This window comes from Melospiza georgiana, chromosome 17 (genome assembly GCF_028018845.1).
Source record: "Melospiza georgiana isolate bMelGeo1 chromosome 17, bMelGeo1.pri, whole genome shotgun sequence".
NCBI lineage: Eukaryota > Metazoa > Chordata > Aves > Passeriformes > Passerellidae > Melospiza > Melospiza georgiana.
Window position 1 is genome coordinate 5,297,203 of NC_080446.1, and position 26,713 is coordinate 5,323,915.

Here is a 26,713-nt window from a genome sequence, read left to right on the forward strand (position 1 = left end):
AAAGGGAAAATAATCCAGGTGTCAGTTCTTAATTGGATAGCTGAGTCTTAAAAGACCTTGTAACAAGAGACTGTTGGCCATTTTGTGCCCTCTAACGAAAAGCTGCAGAACTCACAGCAGTGAGACTGTTTTACTGATAAGAAATAATAAACACCTGAGTGTGAACATGAACTACCATCTCAAGTGCCTTCAATGCAGACCCAGAAAAACCAATAACTGGTATCCCCACACTCACCAAAGCTGATTTTTCTCTTTGCAGGGACCACTTGGCCTCCAAGGCCCCATAGGAGCCCGTGGTGTCCGAGGCTTCCAGGTCAGTGTCACAGAGGGGACATTCTGGTGTTTTGGCAGATCAGCGCTCTCTGCAAGCCCCTGGCCAGACATTTGGGTGATGGCAGTGAGGGAAGGGAAGAAATCTCCTTCCATTTGCCAGAGACAGCGTGACACCTTCATTACCACGGGTGGTAGAAAGAGCAAAAGGCCAGATAAGCTGTCTGCAGGAGAAATTTATATTTAGTGTTTGTTTGCAGAGGGAGGGGTTGAGTTTTGAGCCTGGTCCCTGGGAGCAGCTGTGGCTGCCCCATCCCTGGAGGGGTCCAAGGCCAGCCTGGTCTGGTGGAAGGTGTCCCAGCCTGTGCCAGGTGGTGGAACAAACTGAATTTTAAGGACTTTTTGGGTTTGATCTTTGTAAAGACCCCTCAGTTTCTCCTTGATCTGCTCCGCTCTGTTTCTCTTCAGTGAATTCCTCCTGGGGTCTCCAACATTTCTTCCTCTTTTCTCCAAGGGTGTGGAACCTCCACTCCCCACTGGCACTGGCTGAGGGAACATCACTTGGTGGGATGAGATATTGAAGGTTTATTAATTTTAAGTGGTTTATTAATGAAAGACCCAGGGCAAAGGTTGGAGCCCCTCACACATGCCTGACCTTGGACCTGGAGAGAAGCTGGAGTGAGCTCTACCAACCAACACAAGTGGGGGCAAAAAGGAGAGAGACATCCCAAAATAACCTTTCTGAACCTGTTATGGAGACTGGTGAGCTCCCAGGGTTCTGCACTGTGAGCTGTAGCTTGGTTTTGTGGTTCTCCCAACAGGGCCCCAAAGGTGCCAGCGGTGAGCCCGGCCTGCCAGGCCCGACTGGGATCCGTGGAGAGACAGGAGACAGGGTAAGGTCAATGCTCCTGGCACCCATTCCTGCTTGGCATGGGCATTTAGGGGGCAGTGGGCACCCAGACCTGGTGTAGCTGATGTGTGCAGGGTGTCCGTGGGGCTGCCCAAGTCAGGCCTCAGGGCAGGGAGCAGGATCCATCCTATCCCCTCTGCCCCTGCTTTCTGTTCCTCTCCAGAAACTCACACTATTTTCAGACAGGGTGAATTGTTTAAAAGCAAATTCCAGGCCCTATCCTATCCAAAATATAGAATGTTCTGGAGTTTCACCTGTTCCTCACACTGGTTCCACTAAAGCCTTGCTCCCCAAGAGCACAACAGACCTGATTCATGAATTTTTGTTACTGAGATGCTTGATTAGACTCTCTGGATTTTTTTTTTTTATTCCAGTTTTATCAGTGACTTTTCTTTCTGAACATCAAAACACATGGGCATCCCACCTCACAATAAATGTGACTTTTTATTTAAATTAGTTCATTCTCAATTTGAAAGAAGCCATCAGGGCAAAGCGAACAGCATTTTTTGGGAGTTTGCCGGAGAACAGGAACCATGTGTTCACCAGCTCCCTCCTCCCCAGCTTTAAGGTGAAAGTTTGTTTTTTTTTTTTAAAGAAGCTTTAAGTTGCTTTCTGTGTAAGCAACTGCAGCAGCACCACAGGGGTTCCACAATGGCCCTTCTGTGCTGGCTCCAGGCAGGTTGAAAAAAGCCTTTTGGAGTGGCTGTGGGCTGGAAGTGTGAAACAGGAGCGTTATTGTGGAGCTCTGGGGCTCCTGGCTGCATTCAGGGCTTTGCTGTGGTGAAAAATGTACAAATTCAGAGGGGAAGAGGCCCCTGCATGAAGATCCAAGAAGAGGGAGGGAAAACTTTGTGCTTAAAGCAGTAAAAAATAATCCAGGTTTTATTTCTGCCTCTGAAGTTCAGTGCAGTTACTCTGAGATGGGATTGTTGGTTGCTCAGAATGAGAGGAAACGGCCTCAAGCTGCAGCAGGGAAGGTTTAGATTAGATATTAGGAATTTTTTTTCCCAGAAAGGGTTGTAGAGCATTGGGACAGGCTGCCCATGGAAGTGGGGGAGTCCCCATCCCTGGAGGATTCAAACAAGGTGTGGATGAGGCCCTTGGTGGTTTAGTGGTGCTGGGCTCACCCTAAACCCTCAGGCTGTGTTTTTACAGCCTGAACAAACAGCCTGTGCTGCTGGGGACCCAGAAAGCACCCAGAGATCTGCCCTGGGTCAGGATAAAGGGGAGAGCTGCACACACAGCATCCATGCAATCACCCTGTCCCAGCTGCGGCCAGCTCATCACACTCTCCTGAAATCAATGGAGACCTTTCTGTGGAAAAAGAGAAATCCCCTCATGCCTGAGCTGGCTGAGTACTGACAGGCTTTTACACAGTCCTTGGACTGACTGCTCAGGCATGTAAACCAGCATTTCAGTCAGTGTGCTTGCTGGCATGAAAAACACCAGTGGTTTGGTGCATTTGACTGGAAGATTGTGACGGTGCTCACAGGGGGCTTAGGATGAGGGAAGAGATGAGGATCTGCCTCCATGTTTCAGAAGGCTTGATTTATTGTTTTATGATATATATTACATTAAAACTATACTAAAAGAATAGAAGAAAAACTTCTCATCGGAAGGCTAGCTAAGAATAGAAAAGAATGAATAACAAAGGCAGCTGTCCCAGACTCTCTGTCCATGCCAGCTGACTGTGATTGGCCATTAATTACAAACAACCACACGAGACCAATCACAGATGCACCTGTTGCATTCCCCAGCAGCAGATAATCAATGTTTACATTTTGTTCTTGAGGCCTCTCAGCTTCTCAGGAGGAAAAAATCCTAAGGAAAGGATTTTTCATAAAAAGATGTCTGCGACATAAGATATAAAATAGTGTTGAGATAAAACACATCAACCATCCTGCTGGGGTGGGATATGGGATGGGGAAGGGCTTGGCTGTTGTTGCTGACTGAGGCAGCAATAGACAAATATTTTTCCTAAGGATTTTTATTATGATGAAATTCCTGAGGATCCTGGATGCCAGCAGCCACCTGGGGCATTGCCTCTCTGGGCTCCCTCCTGGAGCACTGAGTGCTTGGCCAAAACCATGAGATGAGTTTTGTTGAGCTGATCAGAGGAAATGCGTGAAGACATGGGGCTGGCAGTCCAGAACTTCTTGTTCCTGCACTGAATTGGAGTTTTGAATGAAAATCCTCTGGGCTAAGCTTGTCTTTAAGGGAATGTTCCTTGCAGGGCTTGGTCTTTGGTGACTGAACTGTGGTTTTTGCTGTCATGGAGCCTTGAGACTCTGTGAAGTCAGAGGTATAAAATTTAGATAAAAATGTTCAGAAAGGAATATATTGCTTTTGCCTTCAGCAAACATAAAACAGGTGTTATAAAGTTTTAGCCACTCTTGCATTTCTACATTCCATTGTCTGTTTTTCTGAGTTATTTTTCATTAATAGAAATCCCCCCTCTTTTTAACTGAATGCTTGAATTGAACAAAATAAAATGTCCTTGTTGTGTATGTTTGTTCTCCTTGAAGATTCAGTTCTGCTGAGCCATCTCTAGATCTAGTTAATAAAAAAAGATCAGTTTGCAGATGCCAGATTGATGAGAGTGCTATAAAAATCCTGCTTGAAGGGTAAAATGGCTGAATTTCACATGTAGATTTTGCAGTAGAGAAAAAAATTTGGGGTTCTCCTGAACTCCCATTTGCTCTGCTCTCTGGAGCAGAAATGTCTCAAATAGGGCTGAAAATGTGAATGTCAGGTAGATAAAGATGAAAGGATTTTCCAAATTGCCTGGATTACTCCTGAGGTGATTATCGGTTCATCATCTAAATGTATTTTATTCCTGTGGCCATGTTGTTCCATTAATCTTTAAATCAGGAGCACCTAATTCTAAATCCTAGGAAAACTGACAATCTAATAAGGCCGTGAAAAAGCATCTTGGCTTTTTGCCCTTGTGGGATGAAAATATTCTTGTCTGTTTTATACCACAAGTAAATCCAAGCTCCTCTCACATCACAGGCTGAGAAATTACCCCACAACACAAACCAGGGATGTGGAGCATGTCACAGAGCAAGCAGGGGGGCTTAAATCCCTTCTTATTTCCAGGAAGTGTGAATGAGATTTGTACCCTCTTACTTTGGCAGCTGGGAGACTCTGCCCCTTGCTGAGAGTGTCTGACCACACCAGGAATTCATAGCAAAGTCACAGTTGGAGCTCATTTGCTTCTTTCTCTTATTTATTTATTTTCAGGGTCCTCTCGGTGCTCCTGGTCCCAAGGGGAACCAGGTAAGTGATAACTTTTATGCCTTTGTCAGCAGAGGCATTTAAACCAAATTCCAGGGACAGCCTTTGACAGCACAAATGGCTTTTTCTTCCACAAATGAAAATATTCTGCAGCAGAAGCCAAACCCCTCTCTGGTCCCATTTTCCCTGCATTGGCACAGATGTTGTCTGTTCTGGTGGGGGACTCATGGAAATGCTGTGGTACAAACACCAGGCCCTCAGTGGGTGTTTTGTAGCCACAAGGATCTGTGCAGGAGCTCCTCACATCAAATCCAAAGTTAAGTTTAGGAGTGCAGCTTTTCCTGTGCCTGATGAAGGATGTTTCACCCTAACCTCAAAGCCTGGCACACTAATGAACTAGTTTAATCTTTTACTTTTTGCTGCTCAAGATCCATGCTTGGTTTAATATCAGCAATGAGCTTTTGGGCCAGGTTTCATCAAATATATGGTTTTTATTAATGCATGGCTGTGTTCTTGCAGTAAGTGGAGCTTTCCTAGCAAGCTTTGCTGGTTTGGTTTCCCAGCGTCAGTGTGCTCTGTGTTTTGTTGCTGAGGGGAAAAACCAACCTGATCTCTGTTTGTCTTGGAAAACTTCCCCTGGAAAGCCATGGAGTCACCATAACAATGTTCATGATCTGCTCTAATAGCAGAGCTCTGTGCTGAGCCAGCTCTGCCCTGGGCAGGGATTGCAGGGATTTGTGTCACCCCAAGCACACAGATTGCTCAGGCTGCTGCTGGTGGAGCTGAGCAGCAAAGGACTGGGACAGGGATGTCACAGAGCTTTGCCACCCTTGCATTCCTGTCCCAGGAGAGCAGAGGGATATTCCTCACCAAGAGATCATGCAGTTTGAGGGTGGGATGAAGCTGGGACCCTGCTCAGGAGGCCATGAGAACAGGACACTCAATATTTGCCTGTGGCAGCAAGCCCTGATTTCTGTGAGCCAGAGCAGGGGAGCTGAAATTTAGGTTCCCTGCTTGAGGAATACCAGTGCCAGTATGTGGATCTTTCATGGTTCTCATCCATATGAATCCAGCCTTTTATCCAGGTGCCAGATTGTGGCAAAGGGCACCCAGTCTTGGTGCCAGCTGCCCTGTGCCCATGTGCCCTCACCAGCAGGGGAGCAGCTGCTGTGGAGCCCAGCTTTGGGAAGAGAGAATTTCTCCTTGCTGGAGCTGGGAGCCCCCATCTCCCCCAGGGTATCCCAGGGGATCAATCCAGGTCCTTGCTGTCAGCAGTAGGTGCTCTGTTAACTCTGCTCTCTCTCTCAGGGCATTGCTGGAGCAGATGGCCTCCCAGGTGACAAAGGAGAGCTGGTAGGTGTCCTTTGTCCTTAAATTCAGTACAGTTGACTCCTCACATAACAGATGGGTGCAGAAAGCCATGGATCACTGTGGTCAGTCAGAATTAACCAAGATCTCCAGCCCTGCTGCGAAAAGAGGGCAACCCAAGCCTTGCACACATCACGGATTGGGGTTTAGATGTGCATTTTCTGAATGAATCACTTTCTTATTTCCCTTTTCTTTCTGACAGGGTCCCTTTGGACCTCCTGGCCAAAAAGGAGAGGTAAGTGTCAGACACTGGGGGCTCATGCCCTGAAGGATTTAGGAGTAAGCATGACCATTGCTTAACTATAAACTCTGTCTGGTGTCATTACCTAGAAGCAGGCTTTCCTCACCATCATGCTCTAAAATCTATGAGAAAAATGGTGATTTCTGGCATTCAAAATATTGAAATCTGTTTGACAATTTTGCTGCAGCAAGGACTGCTCTTATCATGACCTATATATGCAGAAACACCCTTAGGATGTAAGAAATGGATCTGATCCTCCATATCCATCCAGGAAACCTCAAGAAAGTTTTAACAAACCCCCAGGAGATGACTTCCATTTTAAGTGGTTTTGGTCTTTTTTATTTCTCACTGCAGCCAGGAAAAAGAGGAGAACTTGGTCCAAAAGGTGTCCAAGGACCGAATGGGACAGCTGGAGCACCAGGGATCCCAGGACATCCAGGACCCATGGGTCACCAGGGGGAGAGGGGTGTCCCTGGCATCACAGGCAAACCTGGACCTCCTGTGAGTACCTGCTGCTTCTGAGCACAGTCAGGGAGCCTGGGAAGTGAAAAAATGGATTGTGGGGTTTTGAATGCTATCCAAAAAATAAGGTCCTGCATTTTAGCAGGCAAAAATAAGGCTAAATAAACCCCAGATTAAATATCTGGCCTAACATTAAAATTAATTGCTGCCATTTGAACAGCAGAGGAAGAAGGGAAGCTGTCACCTTTTGAGGAGGGAGAAGAACCCCCTGCTCTTCATGCAGGACCTTGTGCTGCTTCCCAAGCTCCTGGAAATTTGTTTTGTGTCCTGCAGCTTCTGCCAGGGCTGGTTATTGATAAGGAGGCTCCTACAAAGACAAATTCTTGTGTTAACTGCAGGGCAAAGAGGCCAGTGAACAACATATCAGAGAACTCTGTGGGGAAATGATAAATGGTGAGTATTACTGAGGGAAAACTGACTTTAATTACCAGATCAGTGGATCCTGAACATAAAATGGCTTCTGAGGTTTGTTAATTTTCTGTCTTCATATGAAAAAAAAAATACATTGACCTTTAGTGTAATGAAATTATTCAGGAGGTCATCTTGTTGTATTCAGGAGGTCACTTTGTTGGGGATGTCTTTTGGTGTTCTAAAATTAGTATTTTTAAATGATTCATCATGGCAATGGTCAAAATGCACTGAAAGCAGCTTTGGCACGAGTGTTGTGTGAGACCTCCTGCCCTAACCTGTGTCATTCTGAGCTCCCCTCTCCTCAGTGCCCCTCATTTCCTTGGAGCAGGTCCCCAGGGAGTGTCCTTCTTTATTCAAAGTGACTGTTTTGCATTTGGAGCTTACATCCAAAGTGTTTTGCATTTGGAGCTTACATCCCCTGTTTGGGATGAGGTTAAAGTTTGTTTCAGGAAATTATTTAAGTGTCATTTGTTAGAATACTCTAATCTCCATATAATAGAATACTCCATATATTAGAATCCTCTAATACTAAAATAATATTCCATATATTAGAATCCTCTAATATTAAAATCCATATATTAGATTACTCTGATACTCTTAATATCTCCATCCGTGGAGATGTAAAAAACCCCAAAAAGCCACAGGTAAGCAGGAAGGGCCAGACCCACTGTTCCCTCCTGCCAGGAGCAGTGGCAGGGAGTTCTGCCTAAGGAAAGGTGCAAATGTTGCAGATGCAGAGTTTGGTTGTTTTTTTCAGAGCAAATTGCACTGCTGGCTGCTAACCTGAGGAAGCCCCTGGCTCCTGGGATGACGGGACGGCCGGGCCCAGCCGGGCCCCCGGGCCCCCCTGGCAGCGCGGGCAGCGTGGGGCACCCTGGGCCCCGTGGGCCCCCCGGCTACCGAGGGCCAACAGGAGAGCTTGGCGACCCTGGACCCAGAGGCAAGTCAAAAGTGAAACAATTCTCTTCTCTTTTATGCCCACTGAAATGAACTGGTGCTGAATTCAGCACTGGGGAGGAGAGATCAGCCTGTGGTGGAGTTGTGCATCTTGGGGGGTGATGCTGGGAAGGATGAAAGTTTGACAAGAAAGTCTCACAGATATGTGTGCTTAGCAGAAAGATTTTTAAATGTGGAGTCTGATGAAAGAATAGAGTTGGAAGCAAGTTTTGATATAGAAGAAAAGAATTGCTGAGCCAGTCTTGCTGGCTAACCAAGGAGGCAAAGGGTGTGTTAGTTAGAAGGGGTTTCTATGACTTAGAGCAAAGGATAAACCCACCTCAAACAAGATGTTTTTACCAAGCAGAAAGATAGCACAGGCAAACAAGCCTGCAGATGTAGCAAGAAAAAAAAAGGTCTCAGAATTTTTCACTGCAAGAAAACTGAAAAACAACTTCTAGCTTAAACTGTAATGTACTAAATTTCAGTGATTGGAGAATAGTAACATAAATATGGTAATTATAGTAGTTATAATAGGCTGTAGGTAATAGTTAAGGTATAGATTGGTTCTACTGTATTAAGAGGCTCAGCAAAGTATATAATGCAGCCTGCCTGCAGCTGGAGCTGACAGCTGTAGGCACAGGCTCTGTCACCCACATCTTAGATAGAATAAACTGCATTTTAGAGATCTGCCTGCAGTCCCACATCTCTCATTTAGGCTCTCACGGGGTGCCATGTAAGCAAAGATCCGGGCAGCACCCAGGGGATTCATTTGTAGCTCCTCCTGTTCTCTCCCTGTTGGGAGCTGTTGGTGGCTCCAGCTGCAGAGCACAGCTCACTGTGGGAATTGTGTTTGTGATTCAAGGTGACCCTGGTGAAAAGGGAGACAAAGGACCTGTGGGCCAAGGGATCGATGGGCCTGATGGTGACCAAGGGCTGCAGGGTAAGTGAGGGGAAATAAATAAATAAATAAATAAATAAATATAATAATAATAATAGTAATAATTTAATGTAATTGAATGCTGCATGGCTGAAGTGAAGGCTGAGGAGGGACAGCTCTGCATGCTGATGGCAATAGATTATCATCATTCATTTAAAGGTGTGATAACTCTGAGGCTCTCCAGATTAAGGGAAAGGATGGTGCCTGCTTCCTGATGATTCCTTTATTAAAATACTCAAGATTAATTTATGCAAATTAATTAATATCTCTTGAAAACTTGGAAGGATATTCTTTATTTTGCTCACCTGTTAAAGCAGCTTTTCTAACTGGGATTATACTTGTACAATGAATAAACTGCAGGCACCAAAAGCAGGCTCTCCATTCACAGAATTTCATAAAGCCAAAATATTTACAACCATGTTATTTTAAATTTTTCCACAAAATCTATACTATAAAATTTTATAATATTTATGCCCTGTTGTCTCAGAATCTTCCATAAAATAATTAATCCATGTTAATAAACTGTGAGCTCACACAGCCAAAACATTCCTTGACCAAATTAGGGATAAAAAAATCCAAAGCACATACTCCAGATTCAGGGTAAATTTATTGAAAACACCTTGTACTCAACAGGCCATAACAAGTGTGATGTACAGACACTCAAAGTATATTAAGATCTCTAAAATCAACACATATATACAGATATTAAAAAAGAAAAGATGGAAATATTTCATGTATCTTTTCCCCTCTCTTGTTTAGGACCACCTGGTGTGCCTGGAATTACTAAAAACGGCCGTGATGGTGCTCAGGGTGAACCCGGGCTGCCAGGGGATCCTGGGACTCCTGGCACTGTTGGGGCTCAGGGAACTCCAGGAATTTGTGACACGTCGGCTTGCATGGGAGCTGTCGCAGCATCAACTTCCAAAAAATCATAAACCAACAGTACAAGAAGTGAAGAAGTGACTGAATATTTAAATAAACAGTGCATTGTAAGAAAACAGAATCCTTCTAGTGCTAAAAGGACAGATGCTCCTTCTATTCTATTAAGTGGAGACTTTGACACAGTTCTATGAAAAAGAAAGCATCAGATGAAAACTTTAATTAAAGATGCTTTATGACTATCTTTTCCTCCCCCCAATTATTTCCCAGAATTTTTACTGCTAAACAAGCTCACATTTCCTTCCTCCCTTTGCTCAAGAGACCTGCAAGAGGAAGCATTGCTCCTTTTTACCATCACCCGCCCTGTACTAAAGATCACGACTTTTTGCTAAGAAAGTTTGAGCCTTTTCCATTGAATTCCTTGGTGCTGCTCCCACTGACTTCAGTCCTGCAGGTTTGTGCTCTCAGACACGTTGTTAAGACACTCAGGCACCGAGCTGCCTCTTCCATCAGTGGAAATCAGGCATTTCAATATCCTGTATGTTAACATCTGAACCTTCTGGCCTAAGGAATGACCATTGCTTAAGTCTGTGCTGCCAGCTAGAAATTTTCAGATTGCACCTCAAATATTTTGGCAAGACTAGTAAACAGTAATCCTCTTGCAAGCAAATTCTGCAAAAGGAGTAATGTAAATATTTTAATTTCCAGGGAAGAATTTTTGCATATTTCCATATGATAACGAAGGAAATGAAGTAACAGCATTTTCATGACCTCTACTTCAGCTATTTGCACAGTAATTGTGATGGAACCCCACCTAAGAAAGGATGCTCTTTTAAAGTCCAGCCAAAACCACCTGTATGAACTGTTGTAAAAATAAAAGGAGATTTTTTTTAACCTTTTCTTTTTGATGTTGTAAGTGTCATTATACAAATCAAATTAACTTGGCTAAACTCCATTTTCCAGAGCTAGGTTTTACTAGTATTGTTTGGACATAAATTGCTGCAAAATTGTTCTTATCCGTGATTTAAACCAGTATTAATTTTGGTAGAACTTTTTATACTTTAAAACTTGCTAGCATCATCTATTTAAAAAAATTAATAAAGCCACTCTCAGCTCACACACAGTTCTATTTCTGTCCTATATGCCAAAGCCTATGAACGAAGCATCATATTTCTCTTTAAATATAAAAATAGTTTGTGCATTTAAATATCTACTGTTTAAAATATTCCACTTTTGGTCTAAAGTAACAACACAAGAACCTATTGGACAGTTGTGTGGCAGACATTAAAAATAGGACTGAATTTAAAAATGCCAACACCATTGCACTACTCTTTGGAGCTAATTATGTTAAATATGTATGCAAATGCAAAATTCATAATACACACAGTTTAGAAACTATGCACTTGTTCAAATAACCAATACAATATTTACATTTTAAATGGAAAAATGGGCATTATAATATGGTAACTTCAGTTTCTTTTTACACTGGAAGAATGAGTTTTGCATCTAGCCATTAAAATAACAGGAAGATAGAAGTTCTACGACTCTTCCAATCTGTACTGCATCATCTTTAAAAAATAAAATAAAAGCAAAAAATTAAATGAGACCCCAAAGCAGGATGACAAGCAAATTTTGTATAACTAATGGGTTAAAATAATTAGTTATGACATTTTCTTGTAGCTTCTGGTCCCAAAGCCCCTTGAACAGAGCAGATTCCCATTGCTGGTAGTTACCTTCCATTTCCATTTGCAATAGAGAACGTTTCCTTTAAATTTCTATTTATATATATTTACAAGTTACACTTTCAAATTCCTATTCAGTATGTAAATGGAAAGAATGAAACACAGTTTGCACTACTGTCACACAATTCAGGGTGGGCAGCTCAGGCTATTTGGTCTCCATAGCTGTGCGGTTTTCCTGTGCTGGACACATTACACATGAGTCTGGTCTTCCAATTTTTAGTCTCCTGCCTGTCTTACCACAGAACACAGTCTCAAATTCCTGAAAAAAAATTAAAATACAAAAAGATAAATGTTATATTTAATACAGATGTTTACTTGAGATGGATGCTTTTGTTTCATTAATGCCTTCAACAGGAAGGAGGAGGGGCCATGTCCATATCTAGAGCAGCAGGTTTTCCAAAAAACACCCTCCTAAAATTCTTAGCAGAGCTAGAATTACTCTGGAGCTGCTACTACTGCTGAGGAGAACAAGAGTTGCTTTTAAGGCATGTAACCCTTTAACTCTGCTCACCCACTCAATACAGTGTGAGCATTAGCTGTGATCACCCTCCCTGAACAAACTAGAAGCCTGTGAAAGAGGCAGAAAAGAGAGAAAATGAAGGAGGAGAGGAATGATTGAAGATGACCTTAATTTCATATTGTTGTCCAAATAGGATCATGCTCAGGAACTGTGTAACTAAAAAAAATTAATTTAAAAATCTAATTTGAAAACACTGACTGAGGAGAGCCTGTAATTTCTTACTAGTGACTCAAACAGCTGAAAGAAATAAAAAATAAAAATTTAAAGGAAGGTTCAAGAATATAGTGAGTCCTTCACAAACAGCATCAAGCAGAAGCTTTGCATCTCAGTTCTACATTATGACAGCTTTAAAACATTTCCCATTTTAATAAAGACCAAAAACAAAATGAGATTTCAAACCTGCTTCAGGGAGTCGCCGTGCCTTTCCTGAATGTACTTGAGGAATGCAGTTGTCCACTGCAAAGTTGTTGCCTTGTCAGTGTCGATTGTGCAGAAGGGAACGAGGAGATTGAGCTCATCACAACAAACCCGGATCCTGCGCCTGCAGGCAAACACCCAAGCTTATCAACCACGGGCCAGAGGGAAGGGAAAATACAGAGAACAGGAAAACTACTCACATTAACCAGCAACAGACTTTGGGGACTGCTTTGTGTTTGCTACAAGCTTTATGTATTAGATTTGTTACACACAAGTCACCTTATCTTTACAGAATGGCTGAAATGTTTTGAAATCTCTTTTTGTTTGTTTACAGAGTGAAAACACAAAGACAACCACAATGAAACAGAGATTTTTTTTCCCCTCTAACAAACACCAAGCCCTCACCTCCTGCATTGCTATTTCTTGGAGCTAATACAAAATATGTCAAGCTTACATTTACTTTGGATAATCAGAGTACTGCAGTAGCAGTATTTGAGACTTCAAGAGGTGTTTCATGGCCCCTGCTCCCAGAATTACCTCCTGTCTCTCTCCAGGCGGTTGTGCCTTTCCCTCCTCTGAGCACTTCCATCCTGGGAACCACTCTGCACCTGCACACTGGAGCTGGGCTGTGCTGACTGCCAGGGGCCCTGGGCAGCTGCAGTGCTCTGGTTGTTGTCCCGGGCGTTCCGAATCTCACCGAGAGGTTTGCGATCCATGTTTGCATCCAACAGATTTATTCGGCTGCAACTTCTGTTTATGGCTTGCTTGCATAAGGTGTCTTGTAGGAAAATAAAAATGAAAAGAATGACCTATTTGTTACTCTCCCATTAACCTGAAAATACTGATCATGGAAAGTTCTTTTGGTGCTTTATTTATGTAGAATAATCTTTGAAGTTTTACTGCCAGCCCACATTGATTCTTACAGCAAGACATGTTCTCAGAAGACCTAAGGCACTGCTTGCTATTCCAAAATCCACACAGCTTCTATTTTCTCAGAGAGCCCACTGAGATTGTACCTGCCCTTGGTGAGCACTTGAGGCAGCCCTTTAAATGTTCAGTTTGATACTGACTACTGATACTGATCAGCTTTGGGGGTCAAAGAATGTACCCCTCTGCCACGGGGTTTGGTGGTGTTTGCTCAAAGGCTGGACTCAGTTGTCTTGAAGGTCTTTTCCAACCTTAATGATTCTATGATTCTAAAGAAACCAGCTGCTGACCCAAGGCCCAGATTTTCAAAGGTACTTTGTAACCTCAAGTCTCCTCATTTCAAGCCAGAAGTGCTAAACAAGTTTGAAAGTACAGCTAAACTCATAGATGTTGAACCTCCTTGGAGAAATCTAGCCCCATGTTGCCTATAGAGCCTCTTTGCCATAAGAACATCACCTCCCACATTCACTAAAATCATATTAATTCCAGAAAAGAATTCAGAAAAAAATTACATTTGAAGACCAAGAGAAAACTAAGTGAAAAGAAGATAAATGGTTTACCTCCAACTTTAATCCAAACTTCCTCAGGCAAAGCTTTATTTATAGCACCTACTGTCTGTTTCGTGGATTCAACTTCCTGATAGAGAAAAGGGAATGTTTTGGGTATCCCAAGGTCTTGATGTTTGGCAGCTTCCAAAATAGTGCAAGATGTTCCACAGGTCTGTGAAAACAAAAAGGAAATAATTACAGAACAATATACATTAAAACAAAAGAGACTATTGTAATATCTTTCTGCTAGCTTCTTAAATTACTTCTTCAGACTGAATAAATCCCAAATAAACACAACCATGGGGTTTTGACAGTGGTGAATTTTGGGGATACCTCTGACATTTCTCAGTGCCATGCTATCACTTTTGCTTCAGAGGTTACTGCAAGTTGTGGAGAGGGAAATATCTTTATCACCAAAATGGATTAGAAAGAAAGGAACTACAGAAAATGGTCTCTTTGTTGTCTTGCACAGATGAAAAACTGATAAACTCTTAGAAAAAAGAGAACTGATGGCCTACTGCTCATTACTGGGATACAAGTAATTACAAATGCCACAAAAGTGACTTGATTGTCTTAAAGATCAATAAATAAATTGCATTACAGATTGTTCTGATCACCCCTATTCAAACCCAGCCACACTCTACCACAAATCTTCAGAATTCTACCACACCCAGGAAGTTAACACTATCAGCATTGGAAGGGGGCAGAGGAGAGTTACCTGTGCTTGGGAAGGGTTAGCACTTCCAGCAGCAGAACATGCATTCATGGTAAAGAACGGGTAAGTGAATGGTAAGGAATGTGTGGCAGGTGCAGCCTTGTTTTTCCCTAGTGCAGCACACCTGTTCCCTTGCTGGTGAAGAGGAACACCCACCACTTCTGAGGGCTGGCGGATCAATGTCACTAAACTTCAGACAAAAACAAACAAACAGAAAACATACCAGGCTGACTGCTTGGAAATGAGTGCAGAAATAAAGTACAGCTACAAATATTCTAGAAACTACCACCAAGAAACCACTTTCATTTACTGTAAACAGAAAACACTGTTATTGCTATATTGCCCACTTCAGGGGCCAAATAAAAGAAAAGAAAAATCAGCCAAGGAGGTATTTTATTCTGTGCAATAACAAGGTGCTTCATGCCTCAATAAAACATTTTGTCAGCACATTAAGATAGGTACAGGGCTAGGTTGTAAAACAATAGTTTTGCTCCAGTTTTCCCCATAGTCAGGCCTCCACATTATAACCCCAATCTATCACCACCATTATTATTTTTTTATTATTATTATCAAAAATCTACTTTGCTTTTAGCAAGCTGCATATTAAAATTAGGTAATGTTCTCTCACCTTTATTTACAGTACATGTTATCAAGAATAAAGTCATAAAGTAATTAATTTTGGAACTCCATGCTGTACCATTAATGCAATAAACAGAGGGGCCTAAGCTGAGCTCAGTGGAGTCGCAGCCACGTTTGATGGCACAGTTTAACAAAGCCCAACCCATCCTTGTCATATATTAAAACAAGCACTATTCACAGGTTTCACTTAGCAAATCACTTTTGAACTACATGATACATAGTTTAACAACATAAACTAAAAGTAATTGCAACACACTTGTTAAGAGTTACTCCAGATTCTTGGGGTTCTTGACATCTGGGGTTTTCTGTCGGGCTGCTGTTGAATCTGTCTTCCAACCGAGCTCTGACTGCAGGTTTAGATCTAACCTCTGGTGCCAGTGCCGAATTTTCAACAAATATGTTTTCCTTATTCTCCCCCAAGAAATTTTCACCCTGTTTAGGTTTTGCTACACTGCATCCCGAGGCTTCTACAGAGCTACTACTGTTGGGCGCTTTCTCTCTCTGGTTCCCAGGGAGGTTGGACTCGCTAAGTAACATCATCCTGAGCTCCTGGAGGTCAGCATAGCCCAGGTGCGGGTTAGAACTCGGCCAGTAGCTGTCACAAGGCAACCCTGACTGACAGGTCACTGGGCAGACCGACTGGTTCCCAGAGCTGTTGGATGAGCCCCCGTCCTGACTGGTGCTGGGGGAGGGCTGCTGCAGAGGGGGGTCTGCAGAGGGGCCAGGCGAGGAGAAAGCGCTGAGCCTGGCTTCCACTTCACCTTCGCTACTCTGCGCCTCCGTGTGCGAGCAAAGTATGTGCTGCAGCTGGGTGTACTCAATGTCCATCATCTCCACCAGGCTGGCCTCGGGGGTGGCGAAGCCAAGGTTTTGCTCACCAAAGGAACTGTCACTTGAGCCTCCAGGTCCGACAGCAACGGGAGCGGGGTCAGGAACACTAGCTGGGCTCTGAGGAATGGTCTGAGGCTCCTCGGGGGCTGATCCTGACATGGCTACAGCAAACCTAATCAGTTACCAATGTCCCTTTCAACAGAAAACCATAAAACCTTCAACAATTGTCAGTACTATCCATTAAAAAAACCCAAAGGCAGAAAAAATTGCACTTAACACTGATTGGCGAGGTAACAGAGTGGGGACCAAGCTGCCGCTGGCGGGGTACCTGACACCCTGACCATGTCTCCCCCCCGGGGTGAGACCCTCCCTCCCCCTCCAGCACCGCTGCTCACGACAAACGGCCTTCACCTGTCCCCGCCCCGGCCTCGGCGGGGAGGCTGCGGGCACTCTGCGGCCTGGCACCCCCTGAGACAGCGCCCGGACGGCGGCGGGGCAGCCCGGGCGGGCGGGAGCGGGGCCCCCGCGGCCGGGGGGAGCCGTGGGGAGCCGGGGCGGGCAGGGCCGGGCGGGGCCGGGCGGGGCGGGGGCGGGAGGGGACGCGCGGGCCCTCAGCCCGGCCGAGCGCTGCCCGAGCGCGCCGCGCGCCGCCGCCAACGGCTGCGCGTAACCGCCGCCCGCGCGCGGGGCCGCGCGCGCCACGCCCCGCCCCTGAGGCGGGACCGGCCCCGCCCCCGCCCGCCCCCTCAGGGCTGAAACTGACCCGGAGCGGAGCCCGGCGGAAATAACAGCGGGGCAGCGGTGTTGTGAGGAGATAAAGGAAGAGAATGTGCGGCTGCAATGTGTGCTTACAGACTTTTTCTAGTTCTGGACACACTGCTTTAGCTGATTTGCGGTGCTTGGCTGGGTACACGTTGTTATGCTAAATTTTAAAGAATTAAACCTATTGGCTGTTTTGCCTACGGCTAAACTCTGTTACTTGGCTTTGTCGCTAACGGAAAGCTCACAAAGAGCAACGGCCGGGGCTGGGCTGCGCTGAGGGAACTGCCCCACCTGCACCAACAGCATCACCAGCGGCACGGCCCAGGCAGATTTGTGCAAGAAGGAAAAGGCAAATAAACCAGCTGGATTGACGGGATAAACCAGCTGGGTTAACGGGAATCGCTTGTCATTCCACACGAGGGGCCCTGGGGCCGCCCCAGCCCCGCAGGGAGAGCCCGAGCGGGGCAGTGAAGGTTCCCCGGCCCATCCCGCCCCGGGGTCCGGATGGGAAAAGTGAGAGAAAAAAAGGTCCCAAGGCAGTGTGCACTGACATCTCCATGAAATGCAGCCACAGTCCGACGGTATCACTCGTGACTTCCCTCTAGACGCAAACCCAGGAACTTTAAAAGCAGTTTTGTGCACACTGAACTCAATATACACTTTCCTACTTCTCTAATCCTCTTCCACACTCCCCTTTACAATGCTCACAGTTATAGTACAGCCCTTTATAGAAACAATAATATTTCTGTTTATATTGTTCTAGACTTTGCAGGGGGGTTTGCAAAGAAAAAGATTTATCAAAATACTCTTTGTAATGTTAGCTTAGTACAAAAATAGACAAAAGCTCAAAATAGTGAGTTCTTTCATGTTAATCAAAAGTTTGGGCAAAGCCAGAGAATTGTTTTGCTGTTTCTTGCAATGCAGGACAATCATTCAGTGCCATTTTTAGTCTCTGTAAATTGAGTTAAATTGTTATGTGGGTTTCAGCCTGGTTTTTACCACCTGCTGTAATGGAGGATACAGGAACCCTGATGCAAAATCCAGCTCCAGCTGATTGTTAGCTACATAAAGCTGTGGTTTAACAAAGTCACTGGAGCCTATGCTGTTGATTTTTTTTCCACTTGATCTCTGTGAGGATGGATTTACCAATCCTAAAGCATAAACAGATCCCCCAGACTACTAAAGGAGAATTTCCTAAAAGATGAAAAGCCACACACCTATTTCATAAAAATGTAAAGGCAAGAAAATCATAAATGGTGTGACCTGAATTAATACTTTTTCTTTTCTTCGGATTTTTTTATGTAAAAATCTTTAAATTCCAAGCATTCTGATTAAAATGTAAAAAAACCCCTTCAAAATAAAGGGTATGCCTTAGAGAAAGAATCAACCATTAGCACAGATTTTTACTATTTTTAGAGGGCCCACAATCAAACATTGCTGTGATATCCTGCAAAATGTCAGTCATTAAACTACAAGGAAACAAAACCCCTGTGCCATCAGTCTCTTGTGGTTTGTTGATAAATAGCAAAATGTAGAAAATAATATACACATACACATTTAAGAAATGGACAACAGCTCTCTGTAGGTGTTTATTCTACTTACAGTAACAAAAACCTGTGAAGTCCCATATTTTAATGTACAGTGATATATTTTGCCATATAAAATACAATTTACAGAAATTTCTATCAAGTAAACCTAAACAAACACACATTTTGCATACTTTTATGTATGTCTTTAAATTAGAAACATCTCATTAAGAAAAAAAATCTTACACCGTAGTTGATGTTTGCATTTAATACGATTTCTTTGCATGTTACCGTTTTCCCTCGGGTTCAGGACACAGATGATCATTTCAGCCAGCAAATCCTGGATGTACAAGGACCTCAAGGATGCACCAATGTGACAGTGATGACACACATGCTACCTGTAATATAGTCCTCAAGATGCAAAATGTTCACAGGAATCTGATTTTACATTTCCAAATCTATCGTAGCAAAATACCAAAATATTTACCCAGCGGTCAATTTACACATTCAAATAAACTAGTGGGATTTTATTTTTATTTCACACTTTAGAATTACGTGCTTGAGGACTACATGGGAAGTAGCAATGTGAGGTATTTCACCATGAAAAATGTCCCTCTTCTATCACAACATGATGTACCACCATAATTTAAATTTTAATGCAGCTGTGTCTTTTTCAGTGGAGAGTTTTATATACACTGCCAGCCTAAGTAGGGCCTAACAAAAGAACAGTATCATTTATTTTTCAAGAGCCCTTTTAGAATGAAAGAGCACTTCTGTAATGAAAAGTTCAATCAAATTGGGACATTTCTTAAATCTGTGGAAAATTCTGCAAAGCCTAAACAAAACCAAAAAATGCTCCACTAAATCAGTTCAATTGAAGTAACAAATTTAGTGGCCTATTTAACCAAATGCTCTCTCTTCCTTTGGTTTACCACTTTTCAAAATAAATGTCCAATATTTTTATAAGTTTTGCTGGTTATAAAGGTGCTACTCTTGTATTTTCTTTAATGACAGATTTGTAAACATGGGATATTTAAAACCTCATGAAAAATAACTAAGTATGACTTGTTTCTTTGCTGTACACTTAACAGATGGATTCCAGACCCAAAATACATGTATATAAAAGGAAGATAGTGCACTTTAAGCTTATAACATTCCATTTTCAAATCCTCCATCAGTCACAAGTAATTATTAACACTGTTCTTTTGCAGCTTTTTCCTAAACACATGACCCTTCCATTGTAAAAGAAACATGACACCAATATTTTTAGTGTGTGCTGTAGGAACAATTTTGACACCAAAATATCACGTAACTGAGATGTAAAGGTATGGCTCCTCAGGTCTGGGTTAAATTCTCCTATAAAATTACAATTCAAGTTACTGGAAAACATAACTTTATAATCTTAAAAAGCAATATGCTCTTCTTAGACTTTTCCCATTTCTGTACTGTAAATGGAAACTTTAAGATAAAGATGCAAGTAGAAAAAACAAAATTTCAGTACAGTTAACGTTGTGAATCTTTATAAGAAAAACATTATGCACAAAATGCAGCAAGTGAAAGTCCAATATGTTCTTGCTTTTCATCTATCTGATTATTTTCATTCACAGTTGTTCAAAAATTGCTTATTTGTCAGTACATCGGGTAAGGCTAGTTTTACAACAGAATTTTTTAAAAGGTGAGAATATGTACAGTATTTACAGATGTGCAGTCCTTGCTGTGTTGCCAAAGTGTATTATTTGTGGGAAGAATCAGTCACAGTTCTATGACTGATTGCTGGAAGATGAAGCTTCAGTTTCCACTGGTTTCTGAGTTTCCTTCGGTGTTTCTGGCTTTGTCTCTTTACCAGTTTCCTTACTCTTACTCCTATCTTTGCGATCTTTCCCTCTTTCCCTGTCGCGATCTCGATCTCTGTCCCGATCCCTTTCCTTTTCCCGGCTCCGATCCCGGTCCCTGTCCTTCTCTCTGTCGCGATCCCTGTCTCTGCTTCTCGATCGCTCTCTATCACGTCTTCTGTAAGAGTCCCTATCTCTGTTTCTTGTCCTATCTCGGTCTCTGCTTCTTTCCCAATCCTTACCCCGCTCTGAATCCTTGTCTCTATCTTTGTTTTGGCTCCTATCTCTATTTTTATCCCATTCCTTCTCTCTCTGTCTCTCCCAGTCCCTGTCTCTGTTCCAGTTTCTGCCACGGTCTCTTTCCCAAGGTCTGCCGTGTTCTCGATCCCTTCGTCTTTCCTCAAAGCCTCTACCTTGGCGATTATCTCCTTGTTGAAGCTCTTGCTGATCCAAACCCTTATCTTTATTTCCTCCCTCATATCTCTCTCTCTGTCTGCCTTCAAATGTCTGGCCTCTATAGTCAGGATTTTTGCCTTCTCGGAAGTCAGACGTGGGCCACTGTCCTTCCGACTCAGGTCCTTGTCCAGACATATTGGAAAGAGATGCAGATGGTCCACCCTCCTCCCACATGTCTTTTCTGTGAGATGGATGGCTTGGAAGGTCCAGGAGTGGTCTTGGGGGTGGTTTCATACCTTGTGGTGACTGACCCTGGTAATGAAATCTAGAAGGAGGTTCATCTTCTTCTGGAAACATTGGAGGTGTGCCTCCTCTTGGTCCTCCAAACTGATGTGGTCCTGGACCTCTCTGGTTGGAAAATCTGGGTGGTGGGCTCCCTCTCCGTTCTTCATATGGCTGTGGCAAAAGTCCCCTTGGACCAGGCATATGATTTGGAGCTGGACCTCTCTGCCCTTCAAATTGATTTGGGTGAGGTCCTCTTGGTCCCCCAAAATGACCTGGGGCTGGACCTCTTGGTCCTCCAAACTGAGGGCCTCCTCTCTGTCCTTTAAACTGACCTGGAGGGGGTCGTCTTTGACCTCCATAAGGAAAGGGCGAAGGTCCTCTGTTTCCCATATACTGGGGGGAATCTGGTCCTTCAAACTGTCCTGGAGGCCCCATCATTTCATCATATTGGGAATCTGAGAATTCCATTTGTTCCATGTGGGGGTCCCTATGATCTTCAAAATGAGATGGTGACATTCCTCTTGGACCACCATGATAAGAAGGAGCCGGGCCCCTATTATCACCAAAAATAGGTGGACCATGCTGTGCAGAAAATAAGGAGGGAATGGGACCCTTTTGACCTCCAAATCTTCCAGACTGAGGTCCTCTTTGCCCATCATTATTTGGAAAACCGTGCTCTTCAGAGAACTGTGGTGCTGGCCCTCTAAAATTAGGTCCATGAGGTCCTCCAGGTGCGTTGAGCATCATTGGAGGTCCCTCTTTCTGTCCAGACATAGAAAACGCTCGGTTTTCCTCAAAGTGCTGTGGGGGAGGTCCACCCTCACTCTGAGCTGGTGCAGGTTCAGTTTGTTCTACAAACTGATGAGACCGAGGATTCCTTTGTTCATCATATTGCACTGATGAAAGACCCATCTCTGGTTCAAAGTGTCCAGCTGCCTTTTCCTGCTGAGGAAACATTGTATTTGAGAAGGAATCCCTTCCCATTGCTTCCTTTGGCTCATTTGACCATGACACTTGATGCATCTCTTGCAAAGATGGGCTGTCATTTGATGTGGAGAAATTAGGCTGAAAAGATGTACTTGGTGGGGTTGGAAGCAGCACTTTACGTATAGGTTTGGAAGCAGAAGGATCTCCAGAAGCTGACTGACTCAAGTTTTCCAAAGTAACTTGAATGGTGTGTTCAAATTTGCTGTTAGATGTCTCTTTCTGGGGCATCGTAGATGTCTGTTCGCTTGAAACCCAATTATCAGCAGTAAAACCAGGTGGAGCAGTGGAAATTAAAGCATTATCTTCCTTACCAACTGAAGTCTGCAAAGCATTTGGAAAACTTGCTGGAGCAACTTCTCTTGTGGCTATCTCATTCTGTACTACCTGTGGCTTGATTCGAGAATCAGCACTGTCATTCTCTGTCACCATCCTTCGAGCCTGTCGAGGATCTCTGTTCTGCCTTGGGTCACAGCTCTGGTTTAAAACTTGTGCTTGCTGATTTAAAGATGAAGGTAAATCTACTTTTTGTGTAGCTTGCTGGTCTTGATGGAATAATTCAGGCTTCATTAGGGAAGCTTTTGCTGGTGGAGGTGACATTAAAGCATCAGACACTGAAAAGTGAGCCATTGAAACACCAACAGCTGCTCTTTGTTGTCTGAGGGCTTCTTCTTGTTCCTCTAGCTGCCTTTTCTGTTCTTCTATTTGTTTGTTTAATTCTTCCAACATTTTTTGCTGTTCTACCAAGGAGGAGGATGCAGATAAATCAGACACAAATGAAGCAGATGCTTCTGAAGAACTGCTTTTACTGTCTGTATACATTTTGTTGGGTAAATCATCAACAGTAACTTTTGCTTCTTCCAAGATAGTTTCATCCTCTGGATCATAGGCTTCATCCTCTAGTTCTGCTGTAGTAGATGGCTTTTCCACGCTGTAGCGTTTGTCACTCTCACCAGTCTGTGTTTCAAAGGCTTTCTCTGGACCATATTCTTCCTCAGGATCATAAGGTCTGTCATCCTCTTCCTCCTCTATGGCTTTGTCCTTGGACATCTGCCCAAACTGCTGCACAATGGGGTCCAGCAGAGGAACCGCTGACATCCCGCTATCTGCTGCAGCTTGACTTTCCTGACTGGAAGACTGAAGAGTTCCAGAATCCTTGGCAAGAGGCTCAAAAGTTTTCTTTTTCCCAAAGAGGGTCTGCAGGATGTGCTCCAGAGGCGTGGCGGTTTTTGAGGATGAGGAGTGTGTGGCAGTGGTGCTTGCAGGAGCAGCTGTTGAAATCGCTGGGGTCACAGTGGTCGTGGGGCCACTTTTAATGGAGGACAGTATTTTCAATACTGAAGGTGTCACTGCCGAGGTGTCTGGAACAGGAGGTGGGGGTGGAGGTGGAGGAGGAGATCCAGGTGGTGTTGTACTCATGGTGGAGTCTCCTGAATAAAGTGAGTATTTTGGAGTTTTCTTCTCTTGTGAAGCTGGAGGCCCTTTAGAGAACAGGGATGGTTCAGCTTCCTCATGTGCTTGAATTCTGCTTCGCTTCTCCTCCATTTTTTCTGTCTCAGTGGCAGGACGTTTCCCTTTCTGACAGATAACCAACCCAAGGATTAAATTTGGCCGAGATGATTCAAGACCTGAAAGAGAACACAAAGATTGTATATGTAAAAATCTGATTTTTAATGATGCTTTCAGTAGAAAACTATTATTTTACAAAGTGGCAAGTACAAAAGACATAAAGGTAACAGTTTTCTAAATTCCATCAGACCTATTAGCAATTTTCATTAGTCCACAAGCATATGCATTTGTATTTCTTACTTTTTATATGTATTTATATATAAGTTTAAAAGTTTAAATTCCTTCCTCAACATGTTTAATAAAGGATGGTAGCACCAGGCATCGTTGTTAAAGTGTTTCTGCAAAAGTTCAAACCGAAGCAAACTGTTAATTTTGTATCTTTACTTTGTTTCTACTGTTCAACTACCCCCAGCTCTCCTCCTGAAAAAGCAAATATTTACATTTAGTTTGCAAATATACACAGAGATACTGAAAAGTGAGAAAACTTGGACTAAACATTGCTATATTGTCATATAATCTGTGCTAAAAGTCCACATTGACACCAATCTATAAACATTTTGTCTGTCTCCAAGTTAAGCAAACACCAATAATGGCAAAAAAGAACACATCAAACAATGGAAACAATGTTAAAAAGCTGGCAATTACTCCCAGTTTGTTGTGATTTTTTCCAGCCAGAAATTATTTTAAGAGGCGGGAGAAGCAGGGAAACTGCAGTTGTCCCAAACAAGCCCAGGAGAGGTGTTTGGTTGGGCCAGCACCTGGTGTGGGGGCGAGAAGGCCTTGGAGCTGCTGGGCACAGGGTGGGAATCAGGCCTTGACAGGTCAGTAAAAAACACCATGAGCAGAACTGCTCCTTTGTGAAGAGCTTCAGACTTGAAGGAGATGTATATACACAAATGATAAGAAAGTTTCAGATAAAGAGGAAAAACGCAAATGGCTGTAGGCCTGTCTCCTGTATTTTTGCCTCCTACATGCACAGTTCCACTGGCAGATAAACATGCCTAGAATGAAAGGCAGGGACTAAATCCTTTAACATACAGTGGTGGCAAACAGAAAATCTTCTAACTTTTAGACTAAATGGTCTTTAAAAAGCCCTGATTTAAGGGCCACTGTCCTTCCTATATGTTCCATTAGTTATGATTCCTATTCAGCAGGGAAGCAGTAATATAGATATATAAAATAACCTGTGAAATAAAGGAGAATATTCATGGTGGATAAATGGCAATGTGAGAGCTCTGACCTATGTTGACCCTTCTATTCAAGATCCCATAAGTAGGAGATTTTTATATATATGGGCCTTGTTATTATTAAACCAACTTCTCACTAAGCAACAATTTTAAATATCTAATGATTGGCACCAAAACCCTTTTCAAACCAACACAACCCCCAAACCTCACAGTAGCAGATACATTCTATTAGCAAACCACATCACACATACATTAATCTGGTGAAACAACTCAGAAGTTTTACTGGGACTCCTAAATTTATCATCTAGAGAGGAAAACACATCAGCTGTTTTCCTAAATTTATGTTAATGAATAACAACTCCCCAGCTGGTGGGTGTTGACCAGTGCAGAGCATCTCACAAACAGGACTTCACCCGGAAACTGCCAGTAGGCATTTGCTGTTCTGCTGTTGTTAAATGTTTTGATTACCAAATTTCATGCAGAGACTTGTGATTTATGCAATTAGTCACAATGAATTTCAAACACTGAATAACTGAAATAAACAGGTGTCAAAAATCCATCAGGCAGGATATCTAATAAACAGCAATTACTGAGAAATCAGGTTTGAATTCCTGTAAGAAATAGAGATCAAGTCACTAATTAAAACAGAGTAAAATTTTAATACACTTTGAAGACAAAAAATTCCAGCAGCAAATTAACAGCATTACTTACAAATTATCATGTTTAGAATTTAGTCATAATAGAATAAATCCTTTAAAATGTTACATTTTGATACTGGAATTCTACACAAATATTAGAAATTTTGCCTAAGCTGACTTCTACACTCAGTTCTGAGAGATCAAATACTACATGATTCCTTCAATGAAGACACATGGTCAGAGCAGCTTTCAAAGGCCACAGCCCTGTTCTATCTCAATATCCATAAATAGGTTAAGTGCCTAATTTTAGGAACAACAAAATGTTGACTGCAGTCTGCCACTACTGCTAAATGACTCCTTTCACAAACACAGCTTTTAAAAGTGCTGCAAGCTGTGCTGGCAGTTAGTCGTTTTCACTGCTAAATTATTTATAACAGTTATTATCCTATTATGCATTTGAAATCCCCAGTCTAGTTTTATTGAGTTACTTCCTGTAACTAAAGCCAATAAAACAGGATCTACTAAACACTAGTATTGAATTAGTATTTACTTTCCTTGGCCTTAAATACATTTTTTCATTAGCTCAAGTTTACCATATTTCTATGGTGTATATTGGCCCCATCTTTCCCTGTGAGCAGCAGCTGGTAAAAGCTGACGTGCACTGTTCAAGACAGCTTCTGCCCATCCCTGACAGACCCAAGGGAGGGACTAAGCACACCTGTGGTGAATTTTAAACTGCAGAGGCCAATGCAAGCCTTTATCTGTATCTCATCAATGCTATTTAAATATCTGTCCCAATTATTCATGAGAGCAATTGACAATGGCCATCAGATTTGTGCCCCCTTAATTCAGAGCACTGTGACACACGTCCACCTTCAGGCTCCTCTGCTGAGTGGAACTGACTGGCACAGAAACTCAGGTTTGTTATGCCACATTTCTCTACTGTTGCTGCTTTTCCTAATGAAATCTGCTCAGGTGAACACAACAAACTCCATTCACAGTTCAGGAAAAATTTTGGTGTGTTGGTTTTTTTAAAACCATTCCAACAGCATGAGGAGATCTCATGCCTTCATATTCTATGAAAACTAGCAGTCCCTATAAAAAACTACCAGAAGACATACCAGCATTTGTGGAATCGTTGCTGATATATACATGTCTATTTCAGTAAAATTCAGCTACATAAGATAATTGTTACATTCCCATCACCACTAAATCCGTCAATAAATCACTTTCTATTAGTAATTAAGTCTGACTATACTATTTTTTACAACTGGAAGTGGTAATGTGTATGTGAAACAGAGAAATAATTCACACACCGTAAACCACTGCAAAAGTACAGTGCAGAAGAGCCCATGACACATAAAAGCTGGCAATAAATATCTGAGTTAATAAATATGAATCAGGATAACCTTCCATTTTCCTGTGATTTTAAGCTGCCCATGTCAAAGCTTTCTGCAGATCTTCTAGGTACTAGTGCAGTC

The 26,713-nt window shown here is 42.9% G+C and overlaps 3 protein-coding genes across 3 annotated transcripts in view; 1 reads left to right on the forward strand and 2 right to left on the reverse strand.

Moving 5' to 3' along the window:
* COL9A3 (collagen type IX alpha 3 chain) overlaps nt 1-10,608 on the forward strand; it is a 36,088-nt gene extending 25,480 nt beyond the window's left edge. The window contains exons 23-32 of the mRNA XM_058036228.1: nt 260-313; nt 1,092-1,163; nt 4,424-4,459; nt 5,726-5,770; nt 5,988-6,020; nt 6,381-6,527; nt 6,887-6,941; nt 7,717-7,899; nt 8,761-8,838; nt 9,595-10,608. Coding sequence (XP_057892211.1) covers nt 260-313; nt 1,092-1,163; nt 4,424-4,459; nt 5,726-5,770; nt 5,988-6,020; nt 6,381-6,527; nt 6,887-6,941; nt 7,717-7,899; nt 8,761-8,838; nt 9,595-9,770 — 879 coding nt within the window. The 3' untranslated portion in view covers nt 9,771-10,608. The remainder of the gene's footprint in view (nt 1-259; nt 314-1,091; nt 1,164-4,423; nt 4,460-5,725; nt 5,771-5,987; nt 6,021-6,380; nt 6,528-6,886; nt 6,942-7,716; nt 7,900-8,760; nt 8,839-9,594) is intronic.
* Nucleotides 10,609-10,824: 216 nt separating this feature from the next.
* On the reverse strand, nt 10,825-16,343 carry TCFL5 (transcription factor like 5). The gene is made up of 6 exons (XM_058036226.1): nt 15,479-16,343; nt 14,587-14,773; nt 13,881-14,040; nt 12,931-13,171; nt 12,376-12,517; nt 10,825-11,715 (listed from the first exon to the last, which is right to left on the reverse strand). The coding sequence occupies exons 1-6, from the start codon at nt 16,210-16,212 to the stop codon at nt 11,602-11,604; spliced, it is 1,578 nt and encodes a 525-aa protein (XP_057892209.1). The 5' UTR covers nt 16,213-16,343; the 3' UTR covers nt 10,825-11,601.
* A 2,034-nt stretch (nt 16,344-18,377) lies between these two features.
* Nucleotides 18,378-26,713, reverse strand: part of DIDO1 (death inducer-obliterator 1) — a 47,397-nt gene continuing 39,061 nt past the window's right edge. The window contains exon 17 of the mRNA XM_058036593.1: nt 18,378-23,466. Within this exon, the coding sequence (XP_057892576.1) occupies nt 20,102-23,466 (3,365 nt within the window). The 3' untranslated portion in view covers nt 18,378-20,101. The remainder of the gene's footprint in view (nt 23,467-26,713) is intronic.

Excerpts from the sequence above, each read along its gene's own strand:
- TCFL5 (XM_058036226.1), bottom strand. The coding sequence starts at position 16,212 with ATGTCAGGATCAGCCCCCGAGGAGCCTCAGACCATTCCTCAGAGCCCA. Across the intron at positions 14,041-14,586 it reads CTAACCCTTCCCAAGCACAG|ACCTGTGGAACATCTTGCAC; the intron begins GTAACTCTCCTC and ends TTGTTTTCACAG. Across the intron at positions 13,172-13,880 it reads AGTTTGGATTAAAGTTGGAG|ACACCTTATGCAAGCAAGCC; the intron begins GTAAACCATTTA and ends TTTTCCTACAAG.